Source organism: Rhipicephalus microplus, chromosome 1 (assembly GCF_043290135.1).
Source record: "Rhipicephalus microplus isolate Deutch F79 chromosome 1, USDA_Rmic, whole genome shotgun sequence".
NCBI lineage: Eukaryota > Metazoa > Arthropoda > Arachnida > Ixodida > Ixodidae > Rhipicephalus > Rhipicephalus microplus.
Window position 1 is genome coordinate 77,530,327 of NC_134700.1, and position 19,976 is coordinate 77,550,302.

The 19,976-nt window shown below is 47.2% G+C and overlaps 2 protein-coding genes across 6 annotated transcripts in view; one reads left to right on the forward strand and one right to left on the reverse strand.

Annotated features, from left to right (window-relative positions):
* The first annotated feature begins 76 nt into the window (after window positions 1-76).
* Window positions 77-9,647, forward strand: LOC142767568 (uncharacterized). Of its 5 annotated transcripts, none has more exons than XM_075869522.1 (4): window positions 77-255; window positions 8,554-8,709; window positions 9,040-9,175; window positions 9,415-9,647. In XM_075869522.1, the coding sequence occupies exons 1-4, from the start codon at window positions 130-132 to the stop codon at window positions 9,519-9,521; spliced, it is 525 nt and encodes a 174-aa protein (XP_075725637.1). In that variant the 5' UTR covers window positions 77-129; the 3' UTR covers window positions 9,522-9,647. The 5 variants fall into 5 exon arrangements, with proteins under 5 accessions (XP_075725637.1, XP_075725648.1, XP_075725627.1 ...); XM_075869533.1 differs by having other exon boundaries at window positions 117-1,000; XM_075869512.1 differs by having other exon boundaries at window positions 117-689; window positions 9,035-9,175.
* Window positions 9,635-19,976, reverse strand: part of LOC142765428 (uncharacterized) — a 24,278-nt gene continuing 13,936 nt past the window's right edge. Inside the window, exons 2-3 of the mRNA XM_075866427.1 lie at window positions 10,705-10,929; window positions 9,635-10,095 (exon numbers count right to left, since the gene is read on the reverse strand). Coding sequence (XP_075722542.1) covers window positions 9,671-10,095; window positions 10,705-10,929 — 650 coding nt within the window. The 3' untranslated portion in view covers window positions 9,635-9,670. The remainder of the gene's footprint in view (window positions 10,096-10,704; window positions 10,930-19,976) is intronic.

Sequence of the window (19,976 nt, forward strand, 5' to 3'; positions counted from 1 at the left end):
ATATAGCTGTACCCTACCTTTTTTTTATTTCTCTATGGCTGTACCCTTTAGATTGGGCGGTGGCTAGCGCCACCAAGCCGTAATACCTAATCAGAGATAGACTTTATTAGTTTCCGGCAGATTGCTGGGATGGGCTCCCACCTAGGGGCCAACGGAGAGACCGTGTCTCCCGGCAGCTTCCTTGGCCTGCTGGATCGCCCAAAGTTGTTTGTCCAGGCCCGAACTGAGCAGCGCAGTCCGCCAACGCGCCCGAAGGTCTTCATTGGAGGCCGCGACCCCAGAATTTCTGACTAATGCTGGACATTCCCATAGTATATGTTCGAGAGTGGCTCTGGTGGTACAGTACTGGCATAGATTAGAACTATAGACGTCCGGATATATGTGGTGCATGATAACAGGGTTCGTGTATGTGCGTGTTTGTAGCTGTCGCCACTGAACGGACCGGGCCCGATTTAGCTTGGAGTGAGGCGGAGGGTACTCCCGCCTTTGCAGTCGATAGTGTTGAATTATGTCATTAAATTTATTGAGCCGATCGTCCCATTCCCACACCGGCGCAGAAAGGTCCGTTTGGGTGGCCGCTTCGTCTGACGTGACTCGGAACGTAAGACCTCGAGCCACGTTGTGCACCACTTCATTCGGATTGGCCTCCGCGTTACCTAGTGGTGTGTGGGCAGGGAACCACAAGATGTGTACGTATTTGTCCGCCTCGTGAATTTTGCCTGTGTTAAGAATCCGCAATGCCTCGGGGGAAATTCTGCCGCTGGCGCAGTTTCTAACGGCTGTCTGCGAGTCACTGATTACGCATGAGGCGTTAGTGTGGGCTATGGCCATCGCGATTGCCACTTCCTCTGCCGTTTCTACGTTCCGTGTGATGACTGACGCGCTGCTTTTGCATTGTTGTGTGTGGTCTACGACAGCAGCCACGAAGTGGTGACGTTCCTGGTATCGTGCTGCGTCGACAAAGACTGCCTCATGGTTGCGCCCAAACATCTTTGACATGGTCCTGGCTCTACTTACACGTCTGCCCTTGTTGTGTTCAGGGTGCATGTTTCTTGGTATGGGTGGTAGTGTTAGCTTAGCACGGATAGTGCGTGGTATGTCGTGTTTGTCTCCGTGTTGAGTGTGGTAAGTAATACCGAGATTACATAGAATCTGGCGGCCTGGCTTAGTCTTGGCTAAACGCTCGAATTGGGAGATTTGTTGCGCCTCAATAAGTTCCTCAAGGGTATTGTGTAAACCAAGTTGAAGGAGTAGTTCGGTGCTGGTGTTTTGAGGCAAACCTAGTGCCTGTTTGTAAATTTTCCTAATTAGGCTGTTGAGTTTTGACTTTTCCGCGGTGAACCATCGGTGGTACGCCGCCGTATAGGTGATGTGAGTTAGAACAAACGCTTGGATCAAACGGATGATGCTGGCCTCTTTCATGCCTTTGTGTTTATTGGTAATGCGCCTAATGAGGCGCATCGTGTTAGACACTCTGGCTTCAATGTTGCGAACTGTCTCTCCGTTGGCACCCTTACTTTCTATGATCAAACCTAGCACTCTGATTTTGTCCACGGTTGGTATGGCGTGACCATCGCTTGTAGTGAGTTTTATATCAGCGTGTGCCTGCGCTTGGGGATGTTGTTTAGGTGGCCGACCTCTAAGTGTAGGGCGATATAGCAGTAGCTGAGATTTCTCCGCCGAGCAGGATAGTCCAGTTCCTTGTAAATACCGTTCGACTGTGTCAATCCCCTCCTGTAATCTCTGTTCAATGGAACCGTCACTGCCGTCGCACACCCAGAGGGTGATGTCGTCGGCGTAAATGGTGTGATGAAGTCCTTGGATGGTTTGAAGTTTTGAAGGAAGACCAATGAGGGTGAGGTTAAACAACATGGGAGATATCACGGAACCCTGCGGGGTGCCCGCACTTCCTATGGTTATTTCGGACGACCTGAGTGCTCCCACAGTGATCGTGGCCGTTCTGCCCGTAATAAATGCCCTAATATAGTTGTACGTGCGAAGCCCCAAGTTTAGGGTATTGACCTGATTTAGAATGGTGCTATGCGTGACAGAGTCAAAAGCCTTCTTCAGATCAAGACCAAGTGTGCCCTTAGTGGAGCGTCCCGTACTGTCTATGATGTGATGCTTAAGCTGCAACATGGCATCCTGCGTTGAAAGATGCCGGCGGAAGCCAATCATGGTGTGTGGGAAAAAATCATTGTCTTCGAGGTAATTTGTCAGTCTAGCCAGGAAAGCGTGTTCCATCAATTTGCCTATACAAGATGTTAAGGAGATGGGCCTAAGATTGTGAGTATTCAGTGGTTTGCCTGGTTTCGGGATCAGAATCACCTGTGCCGTTTTCCAATGCGGGGGCAAGATTCCGGTGTTCCAGCAGTTATTAATATAGTCTGTGATATGCGTGATCGACTCATCGTCCAAATTGCGTATCATCTTATTCGTGATGTTATCCGGACCTGGTGCAGATTTGGTGTTAAGTTTTTGTAGGGCGGCACGGATATCCGCTTCGGTGAATTCTTCATCTAGAGTAGTGTTGATCTGGCCAGTATAATCTGGATGCTGCTGAGTAGGAGCCTGAGAGATATATTTGAGCTCTACCTCCCTAAGAAACTCCTCGTCGGTGCCCTTGTAAGCATGTATTAGTTTGTTGATGGTTTGTCGTTGGGCGGTTTTGCTGTCTTCTGGGTCGAGCAGGAACCGTAGAAAATGCCAAATTTTACTAAGACTTAGCTGCCTGTCCATCGCATCGCAGGTTTCATCCCAGTGTTGCCGGCTTAGCTGTGTTGCACACATCTCTATCTCTGTGTTGAGGAGTGCAATGCGTTTCCTCAGCTTCCTGTTGTGTTTCTGTGTCTTCCACCTCTTTTGGAGCGATTGCTTTGCCTCCCACATGTGGAGGAGCCGGCTATCGATCTCTTCGAGGTGTGCCTCGGGAGGTACGATTCGGATGGCATTATCAATATCCTGTTTAAGCGTGTGTATCCAGTCCTCTATGTCGCTGATGGGTTTGACCTGGTTCTCACGTGATTTGCGGAACTGGGTCCAGTCTACCAACTTTAGCTCTTTTCCCGTGGGTTTACGTGGGCCACCTTGAACATGTACCTCGATGATGTAGTGGTCGCTACCCAGGTCCTCTAGGGTATTTTTCCAGGTGGCTGCTGATGTGTTTCTCGTGAACGTCAGATCAGGCGTTGTGTCTTTACTGGAGCTAGTGCCCGCACGTGTGGGTGTGCTAGGGTTGGTGATGAGAGCTAATCCCTCTTGCTGTGAGTCAAACCAGAGAGCCCTACCTTTAGGAAACACATAAGAGTATCCCCAGGCAGTGTGTGGTGCGTTGAAGTCCCCCGCTATTAAGATGGGATTTTGGCCAGCGATGTTGAGGGCGCGTTTAAAGAGTGTGAGAAATCTGTGCTTCTTTTGTTTAGGGTTGCTGTATATGTTTAGTATAAAAAGACTTTCCTGTGTCTTGCGTTGCGGAACGAGTTCAATAAATATATTGTCTATATTGGTAATTTCCGTGTCGTGTTGCGTGAACGTAAGGTTTCGCCTAACTAGGGTGCTAAGGACAGTCGTCTCCCCGTTGGCATGTCCGATCGAGCGGTAGCCTGCCAATTTAGCGAGACAATGTGTCTCCTGCAATAAAATGATATCGGGCTTAACTTTCCCCTTAAGGTATTGGTTAAGATTTGCTTGCTTATTCGCGTAGCTTCTGCAATTCCATTGCCAAATTGTGTAGGCGTGATTTCTAGCTATGGTGAGATGCAGGGGGTAGGAATGTCGCCGGCTGTATCACACTGAATGCCGACGAGGAAGGTTGCTTTACATTCGCTGTGGGGTCCAGTCCGCTAGGTGGCAGAGGGGTGATTCTAGCCTCCACAGCGATGAGTCGCTGTTGTAGGTGTTCGTTTTGTTGCTGGGTAATTTTAGCTATAGTCTCTACGCGGTCAGTAAGGGCTGAGATCAGTCGGGATGCGTTGCTCATCCACTCATTTAATTCTTTGACTGATTGCTGAACTTCCTTCAGGACTTTATTCTCGGGCGTCACGCGTGCGGGTTTGTATTCATTGGCCTGGGTTTCGGCTCTGCGCTTGGGAGGTGGTGGTGTTGTACCTTCCTCCATTTTTTCACTGGGTGTAACAGCTGAGAGTGGTGGTACTACTGGTGGAGCATGTTTTGTTTTTTATAGTGGTGTAACTCCTCCTTGGGGGTCCTGTTTTCCTCTCCTAAAGCTGTCATTTTCTGGTTACATTGTGCTAACATCTGCTTTAGCTGTGCTATTTCAGCCTCTAATTTATCAAGTTTGCCTTGAGAAGCGGCCTCCTCAGACCCCGAGCACGCCCCCTTGACTACGTCTACCCAGCCCACCTTGAAGGTTGCGCCAGGTCCAGGTGTACGGCTCCGAGATGTTGACTGCGACCGGGAGCGGGGCCGGGAGCGGGGCCGGGGGCGAGACCGAGACCACGACCGAGATCTCGACCAGGCTTTCTTTCCGGGCTTCCGGGTAGGGGTAGTGTCCCGCTGCTCGAGGCTGTTGTCGACAGGCGTTGGCTTCGTCGGGTAGTCTTCATATTGTTGCTGTTGTCGCTCCCATCACCGGCGTTTCACCAGGTACGGCGTCTTGTAACGTGCCCTGCACGCCTTCTCAGCCGTCTGGTGGTCGCCGCCGCATAGTTGACAAGTGGGCTGGCATTGGTGATCTTGCGGGGGGTTGGTCGTACCACAGCCACGGCACACGTGGTCTTTCGGGTTTGGGCATACATCTGCGCGGTGCCCCAGGCGACCGCATTGGTAACACGTCTCTATCTGTTTGCGGTAAAGGGAGCACTTCAACATTGCCCCACCGTATCGAACGTATGTTGGCACGCGAAGACCAGCGAACAGTACGATCACCGTCGTTGTGTTGCTGAGGCGTTTTGCAGCGATGGCTGTAGGGTTCTTTGTTGTAATAACATTAGCTGTAATATCTCGGGCAGTATCTTCCAACGGGATATCACGTATCACGCCTTTTGACGTACCGTCTGGTGCTGCTTCATATGCGCTGGTATCGTACGTTTTGTTGCCGACCACAATGCGAGAAATTTTTTGGTATCTATCAGCATGCGCCTCGATGGGTGTGCTCACAACGATGATATTTTGCTGGAAATTTGGGCATATTGTGTCCTCATCTTGGGCATCTCTCGGACTTTCAGCGGCGTGGTAAATGCTAGTCGCCAGTCGGGCGGCTCCATGATCGGTGAGTCGAAGGCCACCTTTAGGTCGGATGATGATCTTGTAGTCACCTCGGGGCAGTGGAGGCATCCGGCTTAATCTTGTTATTTGACTCAGGCATTGCTCACGCCGTTTCCTGCTGTTATTCCCTCGTTGAGAATCCGCACCGGGTTCTAGTGATTGCCCGCGGGTCGACTTCTTTGATCCTACGGTGCTCCATCCTGTACTTTCTTCGAATTCTTCACGAGAAATGGATTCTCCCTCCACAGTGACCTCCATTTCTTCTCAAAAAGTCGGACGCGTCAAACGCGCCGACCGGCGTTTCTTGGTGCCCGCAGAGCTAGGCTGGCCTAGGCAGCAGCGTCTCTGGCAGCTGCGCTGCCGGTGGCTTGGCAGGCGTTAGGCCTATCTCTCTCGCTAGCGTGGTTGACAAAAATGCGTCGGTAGAGGTGTCAAAATTCAAGTCCCCACCTGGAACTTGGCGCCGGGCGATTCCTGATGACAAGCTGAATACGCGGGTACCAAAGTCCTGTGGGCTTCTAGGTGGCTTCCACTGCAAAACATTCGTTGAAACCGGAGCCGACACGACGCGCGTCCACTCGCTTCGACGAGAGCCCAGATTTTTCTACCTAATGAATCAAAAATTATATTTATTTTTTTTCTTAAAAAGTGAGTTTGAGGATTCGTACTTTGCAGTGAAGAGTTTAATTTTCACTCGTGCCTTGACTTTAGCCACCAATCAGATAACCTTCTTCTAGTTAAGTCAACCCGCTTAAAGTTTATTTTGCCCTCCCGGTCCCTAAACCCCAGTGCTTTGAAAAACTCTGCGCCATCATCCTGAACTATAGGGTGAAGCCCTTTACAGAACATTATCAAGTGTTCCGCAGTTTCTTCCTCCTCTCCACACCCACCGCACACTGTGTCTACCCCTTCGTATTTGGCCCGATATGTCTTGGTTCGCAGTACTCCCGTCCTGGCCTCAAACAGTAGAGAACTACCCCGAGTATTATCATAGATCCTTTCCTTGGCAATTTCCTGCTTAAAAGTTCGATAGATCTCTAGTGCGGACTTCTTAATCATGCCCATTTTCCACATGCCAGTCTCCGTTTCCTTCACTTTCTTCTTAACCGATAGTTCTTTTTGGTTTGGCCACCTGCTGTTTTCTAAATATTTACCAGTCAACTTCCTGGTTCGCTTCCTCCATTTTGTATTGACATTCTTCATGTACAAGTGGCTGAAAACCTTCCTAGCCCAACGCTCATCCCCCATTTCTCTCAATCGCTTCTCAAATTTTATCTTGCTGCTAGCTTCCCTGCCCTCAAATGATGCCCATCCCATATCACCTTGTACTCCCTGATTTGGTGTATTCCCGTGAGCTCCTAAAGCAAGCCTACCTATTCCACGTTGCTTAATTTTTAATCTTGCTTGAACTTCTGATCTCATGCACAAGACTGCATTGCCGAACGCCAGCCCAGGAACCATGACCCCTTTCCATATTCCTCTCGCAACATCATACCTATTGTAATTCCACAGTGCCCTATTTTTCATGACTGCTGCATTCCTGTTACCTTTAGTCGTCACGTATATTTCGTGTTCCCTCAGATACTCGGTCCCATTGCTTATCCATGCGCCCAGATATTTGTATTTATCCGTTATCTCTAGCGTGACCTCTTGTATTCTAAGCTCACTACCTTCGTTGTCATTGAAAATCATGACTGCTGATTTTTCCTTACTGAACCTGAAATCTAACCTATCTCCCTCATTATCGCAGATGTCCACCAATCTCTCCAAATCTTCCTTGTTGTCGGCCATTAGCACTATATCATTTGCGTACATCAATGCTGATAGTGCCTGATCAATAAGTTTTCCTTGTTTGACTAAAGAGAGGTTGAAACCCAGTCCACTTCCCTCTAATTTTGCTTCTAATCCTTGTAGGTACATCATGAATAATAAGGGTGACAGGGGGCACCCCTGCCTAAGCCCCCGTTTTACCTCTGCAGGCTTGCATACCTGTTTTTCCCACTTTATAACTACCTTGTTACCTTTATAGATACCATTTAAAAGATTAGTGACTACATGTTCCACGCCTAGTGTGTCCAGTATTCCCCACAATTCCTCTTGAACCACGCTATCGTACGCTCCCTTGATATCCAAAAATGCTAGCCACAGGGGCCTGTGTTCCTTTTCTGCTATTTCGATGCACTGCGTCAGTGAGAACAGATTGTCTTCCAACCTCCTGTGTTTCCGAAACCCATTCTGCAGTTCCCCCAGCACCCCCTCATGCTCTAGCCACGCCTGCAGTCTTTCCTTTATAATCTGCATCGCCAGCCTGTAGACCTCTGATGTCACTGTTATAGGACGGTAGTTGTTTATGTCAGCTTTGTCCCCCTTTCCTTTATAGATCATGCTCATCCTGCTAAGTTTCCATCCATCGGGAACTTCACCATCGATTATTATTTTGCTCACTGCCTCTCTCAAAGCCTGCTTAGACTTCGGACCTAATGTCTTTATCAGCCTAATTGGAATGCCATCTGGGCCTGTTGATGTACTTAATTTCTAATCTTGCTTGAACTTCTTATCTCATGCACAAGACCGCATGATGCCACTAACAGAGCGCCACCAACGAACGGTGTGCCCAGCGCGCGTAATTTAAGTTTGCGTTGTGAAACTTGTCGCAGTTATTGAGTACAATAGTAAAAGAAAACACACAAATCATCACCCGTATTATTCCGTACTATTCCGTATTATTCCGTACAAACCGTATTATTCGCAATATTTAAAAACATCTAACCCAACTGGATGCATTAATGATATAAAGCTGCTTCTGGGCCGTCCCAGCTTGGACGATTCCTATCGTCATACAGCGACCCGGATCGTCTGCACGCTTACTGTTTTGATCGCAGAAGGCTTAAAGAATTTAGTTTGACGTTGTGAATTGTTGTGGCACAGTAGTCAGACAGGTTACTTAGCTAGAAAGTTTTCACTATAAATATTGTATTATTCAGTAGTATGTTGGTCACTGTGCCTGTTCATTATATGGCATTGATTCTCAGGCAGTCAATATCCCAGACAGTCCCACGTTGTGGATGTGTGATGTACTTAATCGGCACACAGTGAGAAATGACTGAATTTAAAAATAATATAATACTTTGTTTCAGCTTGCTGAATTTCTCTCATAACTTCAGTGAACATATTTGTGAATTAAGCTCATTAACTGGGAAAACAAATATCTATTTTGACAAATATAGGAAAGGAAGGTAGTTTTTATTCTGAGCGAATTATTGCTTCAGCGGTCCTACAGTATTACTAATGACATTCTCATTCACGTGCCTCGTTTTCTATGTGCAGATGAGGCAAAAGCAACACATCTGTTGTTGGCAATCCATGAGGATGACCTCAGTGAGCCACCACATAGAGGTGACAGGACAGCAGGTGACAGCACCACAACCAGCCCAGCTGGAGAGGTGCCGGCTGCTGCACCAAGCGTGCCGGCTGCTGCACCAGGTATGTGCAAAGTACATTGGAAGCGAAATATTTTTATTTACTTATTCAAATGTGTACAACAAAGCACGTTAAACAAATGTTCGTAAGCAAAAACACATGAGAAGCAAGTGCACCCTTACTACTATGCTAATGTATATTCTTTAATACTACTACTAGCATAAATTCGCACATTAAAGTCTTTATGCATGATGCTGCAACGCAAGTTGCACCGTGTAATCATTGTTGTGCAAAATACTACAAAACATCAATTAAAAGAGAGATATGCACAATACCTTAGCTAATATGCTCAGTGCCTAACTTCTGATGATCATTCATGCCCTTGTAGCACAGGATACCTTGCAAGCAGAGACTATAGAGGACAGCGACGCTGACCAGGGCACTCAAGGGCCCAACGCTGCCCATGACGCTCAAGGGCCCCTTCGTGCGCCGGAACGGCAGCGTTACAGACAGTCTGCTGTTCCGATAGGTATTGCAAATCAAACTTGCATGATTTATCAAGTTGCACCAGATGATGCATAGCTCTCATTGCATTGAAACAACATACATGTGCTACATGTGATTGGTTTGCTTGTTTTTTCAATGCCAATCTGAGGCTTGGCATTCATCGTAACCGAATGTGATAAGATGGTGCTGATCCCAGAGTAAATTAGTTATGAGCTGTAACACTTTAGAAGTATGTCATTTGTGTTCTACTTCATTTTATAGGAATCAGAGGCCTCCAAGCCCTTGGACAGCAGCTCCTTCTAAAAAGAGAAGAAAATGAGTTCCTTCTCCGGCAGAAGGAAATAGAGCTACACACACTGACGGCTTGACCATGAGGAACGTCGCATGACACTAGTAGAAAGAAGAGTAACGTTGGAGGAAGAGCGCCTGAAAATGGAGGCTCAGCACCAGAATGCTACTACTCAAATTCTCCAGGAAATGAGCAACAAGCTCGAACAATTAGAAAAAAATTACTAGCCTACACAAATAAAGAAACTGTGTCGAAAGAATCCCCTCGGTTCTTTGGTCTCAAATATTCTTCCAGCTGAGGAGGTTCAACTTGAAAGTATTGAGATACCTGTGAGCCATACATACAAGTGTGGCAATTAGCAAATATTGTTCCAACTTTGTACATGCGTGACACTTTCTGCCGTTTGAGTCTCTGATTTTTACGAAAATCCAGAAAAGCAAACAAGCCTGCAATCTTTCCGAAACCACATTCGACTGCTTGTCTAACGGAACTCATTCTCTTGTTGAAAGCCCGCTGCTGCACAGTCACGTTCCCGCCATAAGGTTTCAGCAGCAGAGATCGCAGTGGATAGGCAGGGTCACCATACAAACAAAAGCTGTGGCCTTTAGCAAGCTTCTCTAGCTTGCGATAGGTGTTGCTCTTTCGAAAGATACCTGGAAATACAGGAGCACATGAAAACATTTCGCCGCACGATATGTGACACTGAATGCTTCATAAAATTCTTGCCCCTTCCCAATAAAATCACACAAATGTTAAGACGACTCTGTAGTGTGCACTTTTTGGATTCACTCTCTCCAAGTAAAAAAAAAGAAAAACTCTGATGCCTATCCAAGTAGGAAGGTTTCTTCACAGTGCTATGCAGTAAAACACATTTATACTGCATTTATAAATAGAACCTGCATGAAATTACCTGTGACGAGTTATAACTGAAGACTTGTTACAGAGAAAACAAAGAAAACTTGGCCACAGCATTATAATGGTAACTGGGGCATACATTGATCATTTTAGCTTTCACCTTATTCTCGAAATGAACAGTTCACAATTTTTTCAGGTTCTCTTTGCAACACCATTCAATTTGAATAATATACTGCTTTCTGCTGTTACCACAATTAGTTGTCCCAGACTGAGTGTACTTCACAACATTATTACGAAGTGATAGCTTGCTTGCTGAAGTAGCACAGAGCACTCCCCCAGATAGGTGCGATGATTTTTTTTTAATTTGGACAAGTAGGACCGGGCTCAGTATAACAAAAATAACTTGCTTGCGTCATGCCGGCTACTGACGTATGGACCGCTCAGTTGGCAAATGATTCCATTAGGACACATGATGGACTGATATTTAAGGGCGTGAAAGCGCTTATGCCCTGAAAAGAACCGTTTCTGGTCCTTCGATGGACGGCAAATGGCTCGCGCTGTCCCGTCGATGAAGCCCCAACAGTTGTGCAACGGCGCCCCTTTGGAATGCACAGCCTGCGATAAAATGGTATATTAGATTAGAAGTAACAAAACAAAGTAACAAACTTCATACCTCAGAAAAAAGTTGGAGTTTAGCGATGTCCAGCCAGGTGTGATTATTCACATCTCGCAGCAGGTGTCCAAACGTGCTGTCAATGTGCACGAGCACAAAATTAGTGGCTGAAGAAATGACTTGGGAAAAAAGAGAAATAATGTTTCCTTTTTTGAGAAAGCGAGGCTCCGGTATCGGAGCTACACAAATGCGCAAGGTCGCAAGTATGAGCAGCTCTTAGTGCCACAAAAGTATCGTTGCCAACTATTGGAACTGGCGCATGAAAGCGCGTGGGCAGGGCATCTCGGCATAAAAAAAAGAACAAGGCTAGAGTTTCCCTTGAATTTTATTGGCCGAATTGCTGGAAGGATATCGGAGACTTTGTACGCTCATACGACACTTGTCAGAGAGCGGGGAAATCAATGGACAAGTGGAAGGCACCCACGAAGCTGGTGCCAATCATCACAGAACCTTTCCGGCGCCTTGTAAGTGATATCGTCGGGCCATTGCTGGAGTCAAGGCAAGGTTGTCGGTACATCCTTACGGCCCTCTGTGTAGCCACAAAATTTCCGGAAATACCACTTAAGGAGCTCCATTCCCCTCATGTCGTGGGTGCACTGCTATCTATATTTGCACGCGTTGGATTTCCTTCTGAAATCCAATGTGACAATGATGGTGTCTTCACCAGCTGCCTTACTTCTACCTTTTTGGATAAATGTGAAATAAAAGTGGTGCACAGCTCGATCCATCACCCGCATTCTAATCCGGTAGAGCGTATGCATTCCGTTCTGAAACGGATACTGAGAGCTCTTTGCTATGAGCACAAATGTGAGTGGGAAGTGTCTATTCCTCTCGCTATGTTCGCTTTGAGATCAGCTCCTCATGAGAGCACTGGTTTTCGCCCTGCAGTGCTTGTGTATGGCAGGAGCTTGAGAACGGCATTGCTAATGCTACGTGAGTCCTTGGAGGGATTCGATGAGGACCCTAATGTGGTTGCGTATGTTCTAGATATTCTTCAGAGGCTTGGAGAAACAAAAGACCTTGTGGAAAGCCACATGAAGGCTGCACAAGTGTTGTCGAAGGAGTACTACGACAAATCAGCGAAGAAGCGCACCTTTGAAGTAGTATAGTCAGGTAATGCTGCTGCGGCCGTCCAAAAAGAACAAGCTTGGAGTTCATTGGGAAGGGCCTGCCAAAGTAACATCGGGTCTTTCTTATACCAATTATCAAGTGAAATTAGGAAGGTGGCCGAACAAAATTTACCACAGTAACTTGATGAAAGCATACGTTCAACGTCAAGCGGTCGTAAATCTGCTTTTGAATGCTTTAGAGAAAGAGGGAGCAGAAATTTTGACCTCTAGTGATGTAATCGAAAGGGGATCGGAGGTAATCTTGGAGCAGTTGAACCTAGTGCCTAGGTTAAGAGAAGTCCAGGAGGAGGACCTGAGAAGGATTGTTTCCGAGTTTAAAGACATGTTTTCGGACCGTCCCGGAAGCACGACGGTGATTGAACACGATATTGAGCTAACTTGTGAGGAGCCAATCCGTAGCAAGCCCTATCGATGTTCTCCTGTGCAAAAGCAGATTATGAAAGAGGAGATTGATAAAATGCTAGAGTTGGGAGTCATAGTACCGGGAGAGAGTGACTATACATCCCTCTAATATTGGTTCTAGTGCCGGGAAAAGACCCGAGGCCATGCATCGATTATCGGCGTCTTAACGGCATAACTAGAGACCAAACTTACCCGATACAAAACCTAGAGGAGAGGGCAGAAACTGTGTCGCAGTCTAGCTATATTTCCACGTTAGACCTTTTGCGAGGGTATCGGCAAGTCCCCCTTACGGAGCGCGCTAGCCGCTATGCCACATTCGTTTCCCCATTCGGAACGTATCATCCACTTAAGCTGAGCTTTGGATTGAAAAATGCGCCTTTTTGTTTTTCAGGCTTAATGGACCGCGTTCTTAATGGCCTCTCTGAGTTCACTCTGCGGTATCTTGACGATGTCGCCATCTTCTCAAACAACTGGGAAGAACATGTCGAGCATTTACGCGTCGTGTTGAACAGGTTGAAAGAAGTAGGTCTTACTGTGAAACCTACTAAATGTCACCTAGGGTGCAGCGAGGTGTCTTACCTGGGACACGTTGTAGGGCGTGGCCGGCGTAGACCTTCAGAAATTAAGGTAGCCACCGTCGTGAACTATCCACTACCAACCAGAAAATCTGAGATAAGGGCATTTTTGGGCCTAGCTGGATACTATCAGCATTACGTGCAAAACTACTCTAGCATTGCCAGCCCTCTAACTGACGAGCTTGGAAAGTCCAAGCCGGTTAAAGTAGTAAGGGACTCAGAAAAGGAGAATGCGTTTTGCAAGCTGAAACAGGTCCTAAGCGAAAAGCCCGTTCTCACAGCACCCGATTTCTCTAAGAGATTTGTCATTCAATGCGGCGCGAGTGATCACGGCATAGGAGCTATATTGTGCCAAGAAGACAGTGCTGGTAACGAAAGGCCAGTTTTGTATTTAAATCGAAAACTCAGCCGCAAGAAAGAGGCATACAGTACCTCTGAAAAAGAATGCGCTTGCCTCGTGTGGGCCGTTCAAAAGCTAGCCTGTTATGTCTCTGGTTCGAGGTTTGTGGTCGAAACGGACCACTGTCCTCTACCTGGTTAAATAACATGTCGCCTAAATGTGGCCGCGGTTACTGAGGTGGAGCATGATACTCCAACAGCACAACTTTGACGTTCGCTACAAAAAAGGAAAGCTAAACACTAATGCAGATGCATTGAGCCGTGCGTTTTAGTTAGTACCTTCTCCATTTTTCGGCCTCTTGCTGGCGATTCGGGGCAAAATTTTGTTTTCATCATGGCCTTAGCTGAGCGCTCTCGTCTAGAGTGATCTCAAAGGGCCAACTTTATGTTGTAATCTATTTCGTTACGTTGTTGCACGTGTTCTCATTTGAGTTCTCATTTTAAGAGTCTTGTGTCCCACATGTGCCTGTTAATGTAGAGGGAACTAAATTCCGATAGGCACGTAGCTAGGTATATGTTGTATATACTTTCTCCGGTGTTCTATCGGGTAACCGAGGGCGCTTGCTTGTGTCGTGTGTTGTCTGTTGTCGAACCATTCTGGACAAGTTGCAGAACCATTGACAAGTGCTGAGACCAAAAATCGTCAGAAGAGACGAGCGAAGCTGGCCGGCAAGTTGTGGCGACAAGCCAGTGGAACTGGGATCCGTCTTCAAGAATGGGATGTGTTCACGGAACGGAGTCGGGAGCTACATTCTCACCATGGTCCTGGAGACAAACCTGGAGGGACCTGGCGAACGAGCGCGCCCGACATCCAAGCCACGTGGAAGCAGCTCGTCTTCCCGGCGCATTGTTTGACGGCGGGGGTGCTGCTGCGCCTGGGAGTACACGCCGAAAGACAATGCCTCTTCAAAGGCAATCTGTGTCAATGCCAGCGATCGAGCCCGCCTGACACGATCAACTTAATTACGTCCTCACGCGGTGGCGCCGGTCTGTCTTACGCAACGCACAACGAGCTCCGTCAGCCCTCGAGCCCGTTGAAGCAATCGGAGCTTTCCAGTCTGGCGAGTCTTACACAATGCGTGGCAACACCACTCGTCATTGGTGCAACCAATCGCAGCGGCTCCGGATTTAATGATTCATGACGTGGACCAGCGGCGGGTCCCCATTGGAGGATTCTGACATTACGGCAAGGGGAACTTCTGGTTGGACGTTGGTGACGCAAATGTCCACCCGGTGCCTTTAAAAAAAAAACTAAGCGGCGCGTCGCCAGCAGTTGACCTATGCGGCAGAGAGAAGCCGACGGATATGCGTGCGAGAGAAGACATCTCGGCTCTTCGAGTCCCTAAGCTGTCGGCCCCAGTGTCGAATTCGTACCGCCTCTATTTCTATGCTGTACATAAACCTTGCCTTAACTCACCATCCTCTCGTCTGCTCGTCTATCAGCTCTGCGCAGAAGCAGTCACGAGCTGAGAAACCTACGCTACCAAACGGACGGTGACCTTGGCGGTGGACTTCGGAGCAGTGGCGCCTTCGGGACCATGTTGGCGTCTCGCCCTCGTAACAGTACGTAACACGCAATATGACAGAAATACTTGAACGTAAGCTTCCTCACTTTATATGTTTATTTCGCAGTTGTATATATGCCCTATGCTTTTATGCCACATCCTTCGCATGGAATTATTTCAAGGAAGCCTTGTGAAGCCCATAGTCGATGGAGTGGTATTCCTGCTAAATCTGTTCTCTCTTTTGGTCAATTCTCGTGCTCTTGGCCATGAAGATGTATTCGGTGTGCTACATTTTAGCACTGAGAGGCTTGTATCGTTCTGTTGCTGGAAAACGCTGAAAAAAAACATCGTCGGGTGCATTTATAAGCTCTGTTCACACAATTTGGCCAAATAAATTTCTGGGTATATACACAAATAAGAAAAAAAACTGAGAAAAGCTGAGAAATACGATAAACGCAATGAGTAAGTCAAATTTACTCCAAGTGGCAGACGCTCCTTGCATGAAAAGTCAATGACGGTAAGCTATGGCCTTCAAATTAATTAAACCTCGGCATACATACTGCTACTCATGAACTGCATGTAGGCTCCGAGTTTCCAGTATTCACCCATGGAATGAAAAGCTACACAAGCGAGAATCTAATAATTACGTTATCAAATATTTGAGGCATACATTCACCATTTTTTTCAGCCACTTATTATAAAAATCCGCTGTTGTATCGAAGAAAAACGAAAGCGTAGTTGAACGCCCATATCTGCAAGGTCTATCGATTGGAACGGCTGTGGTTCCTCTTCTCGCCTCCAACTTTAAACAGAGCTCAGTCTATCACATTACGTCAAATACAGACTGAGGCATACGCTTCTCCCCTTAAGTGCTCTAAATATATGGATGGTATACAGACTGACCTTACTGTGATAACCCGCGTTGCACTTTGCAACACATGCTGTGGTAATATGCTGCCCTGCATGAGAGCCCCGAGTCTCCTGTAACGGAGGAGGACATGACGATCTCTTCTCTCAAGGAACGAGAAGGAAGACTGCAGGTACGGGCTATCCAGAGAGCCCACGACATGGCCGACGAGATGCACCTCCCTGTCTCGTCGTGGGTGCGGCCAGCCGATGTCGCCCCCTAAGGGGGGAGTGAGCGTTCTTTCCGGATCACATAAAGTTCTGTGCCTGCCTACCTTTCTTCCATGGCAATGAGGACAAAGACGCTACTGGTTTGACGAGTACGACCTGGCAAGCAAACATAACAAATGGGATGATACGCACAAGGTAAAGTCATCTTCTACTTAAGTGTCGTCGCCAAATTGTGGTTTCGTAACCACAGCAATGATCTTCTTGTGTGTTCGGCCTTTAAAATAGCCTTCGTTTAACTTTTCAGCCGTCCTGAACTTGGGGAATTGCGTGATGAACAGCGCCTGCGAGGTCGAGCTCAACAAGCGGGTGAAAGCTTCACTTACATTGAAGATGTGGTTGCCCTTTGCAGGAGTTGCTTCAACTCCTCAATGGCGGAGGTGGAGAGGTTTAAAGCATATCCTGAAATGTCTCTGACGATGCCTTTCATATGCTTATCGCTGAAAACCCGCAAACGGTTGCCGACGTCATACTGATGTGCCAAAGCTATGACGAACTCCGGAACGGGAATCTACTCGTCACGCCACTGCATCAGGTGTAACCATTGCCGCTTTCACGCCTCCTGGCCTTGTGCAGGGTCATGCCGCTTTTATTCGAGATATCAAGCAGTTTGTACGTGCGTGAATAGGTTGCCCGCCAGCTCTCCCTTTTGCCTTGCGTCACTGATCCCACCCCACGTTCGCTACCGACGTCCATACAACGTGTTGTTCAAGAGCAAGTCGCCAAGGTGCTTCGCGCTGCCAGTGACTGCTCCGCTCACATATGCTGAAGCATTGGTCACCCCTCGATGATTTCCCGCTGTCGACTCCTACGTCCCCGCGCGCCCAGTTGTCCCATCACCTCAACCTATGCACCAGGATAACGACTACCCTCCAGACCGACACCTTTTCCAGAACCCATGGCGCACTCAAGACAACCGCCCCGTATAGGCCTAGAATATATACTACGCGTGCGGTTTTCCGGGCCACGTAGCACGGTTTTGCCGGTGACGTGGGTTTTTATACAGCATGATTATATGAGGTCATATGGTTACGATTTCGTGCCACGACCTCAGGATCAAGACATGAGGCTACATGGTTACAATTTTGCTTGGCGGCCTCAGCCTGCTTCATCTGGGCCGTACAACGCTCCTGATTCTTCGACTCAACAGCACATCAACACACGCTGGAACAGCACCAAGAAACACCATCCGGAGGACGGTGTTTCTTGGTGCTGTTCTGTGTCGCCCATTTGATAATCTGCGCGGGAGATGTTGAGACCAATCCCGGTCCAGACCAAATAGACCAAGTTATTTCCTTCCTAAAAGAACTATCACAGTCAAATGAAAAATTTCACAAGGAGACGTCAATAAAGCTGAAGGACATTCAAACGAACGTTACCGACATTAAAAGGCGGCTCAGTGAAGTGGAAGGCAAACTAAGCGCAATCGACAACCTGCGTCAGGATGTCACCAGTGTTAACGAAGCCGTTCAAGAATCCCAGGTAAAGCTGCAGACCGTTAAGACTAAACAATCAGAACAAACCGAATTTGTAGTCGACGACTTAAATAACCGAATACGAAGAAACAACCTGATTTTCAAAGGCATTCTCGAGGAACCAGATGAAAAATGGGCAGATACGGAACGTTTGATTACGGAATTCGTGTCCACTCATTTAGGCATTCAGGCAGAAGAAATCGAGCGAGTGCACAGAGTGGGCCGGCCCAAACCAGAACAAAGTCGCCCAATTGTGATAAAATTCCTGAACTACAAAGATAAAAACAACATTCTAAGGAACGCTTCTAAGCTAAAGAAGTTAAAAGAACTTCGCGTATGGATTGAGAAAGACTTCTCGCGACGATTACAAGTTGTCAGAAAAAAACTGCGAGACTTCGCTCGAGAGAACCGCACCCAAGATCAGAAGTACAGGGTTGTCTTTGATAAACTGCTTCTCGGAAACAAGTGTTATTCATTCGACTCAGCAAAAAATGAGATAGTCTGTCTTCCAAGGAACGAATAATCTACGTCAAGCATGCCACCTTCACACAGAGTGGCTAATCCAGAAGGGGAAGATGATCTGGCATGAAACCGTTAAGGCAGCAAAGAATTTATCAATTTTAGTGTGAAATTTTCCTAGTGTGCTCCCAAAGCAAGATCAGTTATGTGCATTTGTAGAATCATGTTCGGCAGACATTGTTCTGGGCACAGAGACATGGTTGACTCCCGGCATTAACAATACCGAACTGTCACTCTATAAAGCATTTACGATATTCAGGAAAGACCGAGTGGCCGCACGCGGTGGTGAAGTGGTAGTGGCCGTAAAAATACGTTTCGTGCACGCGTTGTTCCGACGAGTTCCAATATAGAAATTCTGTGGGTTCTGATTGAAATGTGCCCTTCTGTAACTTGTGCCGTCGAGGTGTGTTACCGTCCACCCGATTACCCTCAAGAATTCGTGGAAAATTTAAATGATTTTTTAAGCGCTATCCAGGACAAATACCCAGCATCACCAATTATTTTAGGTGGTGATTTTAATTACCCTGCAGTCGATTGGCAATCCTACACACCCCTGGGTGGTACAAGAAAGAACGAATGCAAGGAATTTTCAGATGTGCTTTCTTTATTTGATTTGCAACAAATAGTTAGTGAATGCACACTTGGCGATGCAATTTTGGATCTGGTATTAACTACCGAGCCGGGAAAAATGACTCTCCGTGTTTTGGAATCTATTAGTGATCATAATGTTCTCCACTGTGAATATGCATTAAAAATAACAAACCTGGACAGCCAAAGGAAACTATCTACAGTTACGCACGCACAAATACTGTTCTTATCCTCCAAGATTTGTCATCTTTTTGCGTTGAATTTTTGTGCACAATGCGTAACCGCAATGTTAATGATAACTGGATCTGTGTCAAAAACAAACTAGTTGAACTGAAACATCAGTACATCCCCAAGGTCGAAATCGTTTCATCAGCTCAAAGCGCATGGTTCACGTCACACGTAAAAAGAGCTATAAATAAGAATAAACGCTCGTACTCAAAAGCCAAGTCCTCTAACTCGGATGGTGATTGGGAACGCTATCGCGAAGCATCAAAAAACTGCAATTCTTTAATTCAAGATTCCAAAGAAAAATTCTCTAATAATGATATTGTCACCATGTTAAAAAATAATACAAAAAATTCTGGAATATAATCAATCCCAAACGGAACTCACAAGTGAGCATACATATTGCCACCTACTTCTAGTAGTGGGTCGTATGCCAAGGTGAAGGCTCACACCACGAAGAAGAAAGAAGTGCGCGTGGACCCCCGCTCTAAAAAACAAGCCCAACCGACGCGCTTGGTTAGAGCCCTGTTGCTCGGACATCAGTAGACCTTGTCGACATCCCCTGGAGCGACGTGACAATTGGTGGAGGTGCTGGGTAGCCCCTCACGGATGTTTCAGACCCCTCCTGGAAGCAGCACCACAAGCCCAGTGCGAGTCCACACTCCCGTCCATCGGAAAAGCCGCAGGATCAGGGGATTGCCACCCGAAGCTGACCCTACAGTTCACACCAGTATGATCAGCACGTCCGTTCAAACCACTTTAACCGGAACGGGAAACCCCCCGTTGACTCGGTACACCCTCGAAAGTCCACAGGTTCCGACACCGTTTCATGGCACCGAGCTCGAAGACGTCGAGGACTGGTTGGTCGACTTCGAACGCGTGGCTGCTTTGAACGACTGGAACGACGCGGCCAAACTACAGCGTGTGTACTTCTATTTGGAGGATGGAGCACGTACCTGGTACATGAATCACGAGGAACAGATGACATCGTGGCCCGAATTCCGCCGCCGGCTGTTGGACACTTACAGAAGTGCTGATCGCCACGAACGAGCGG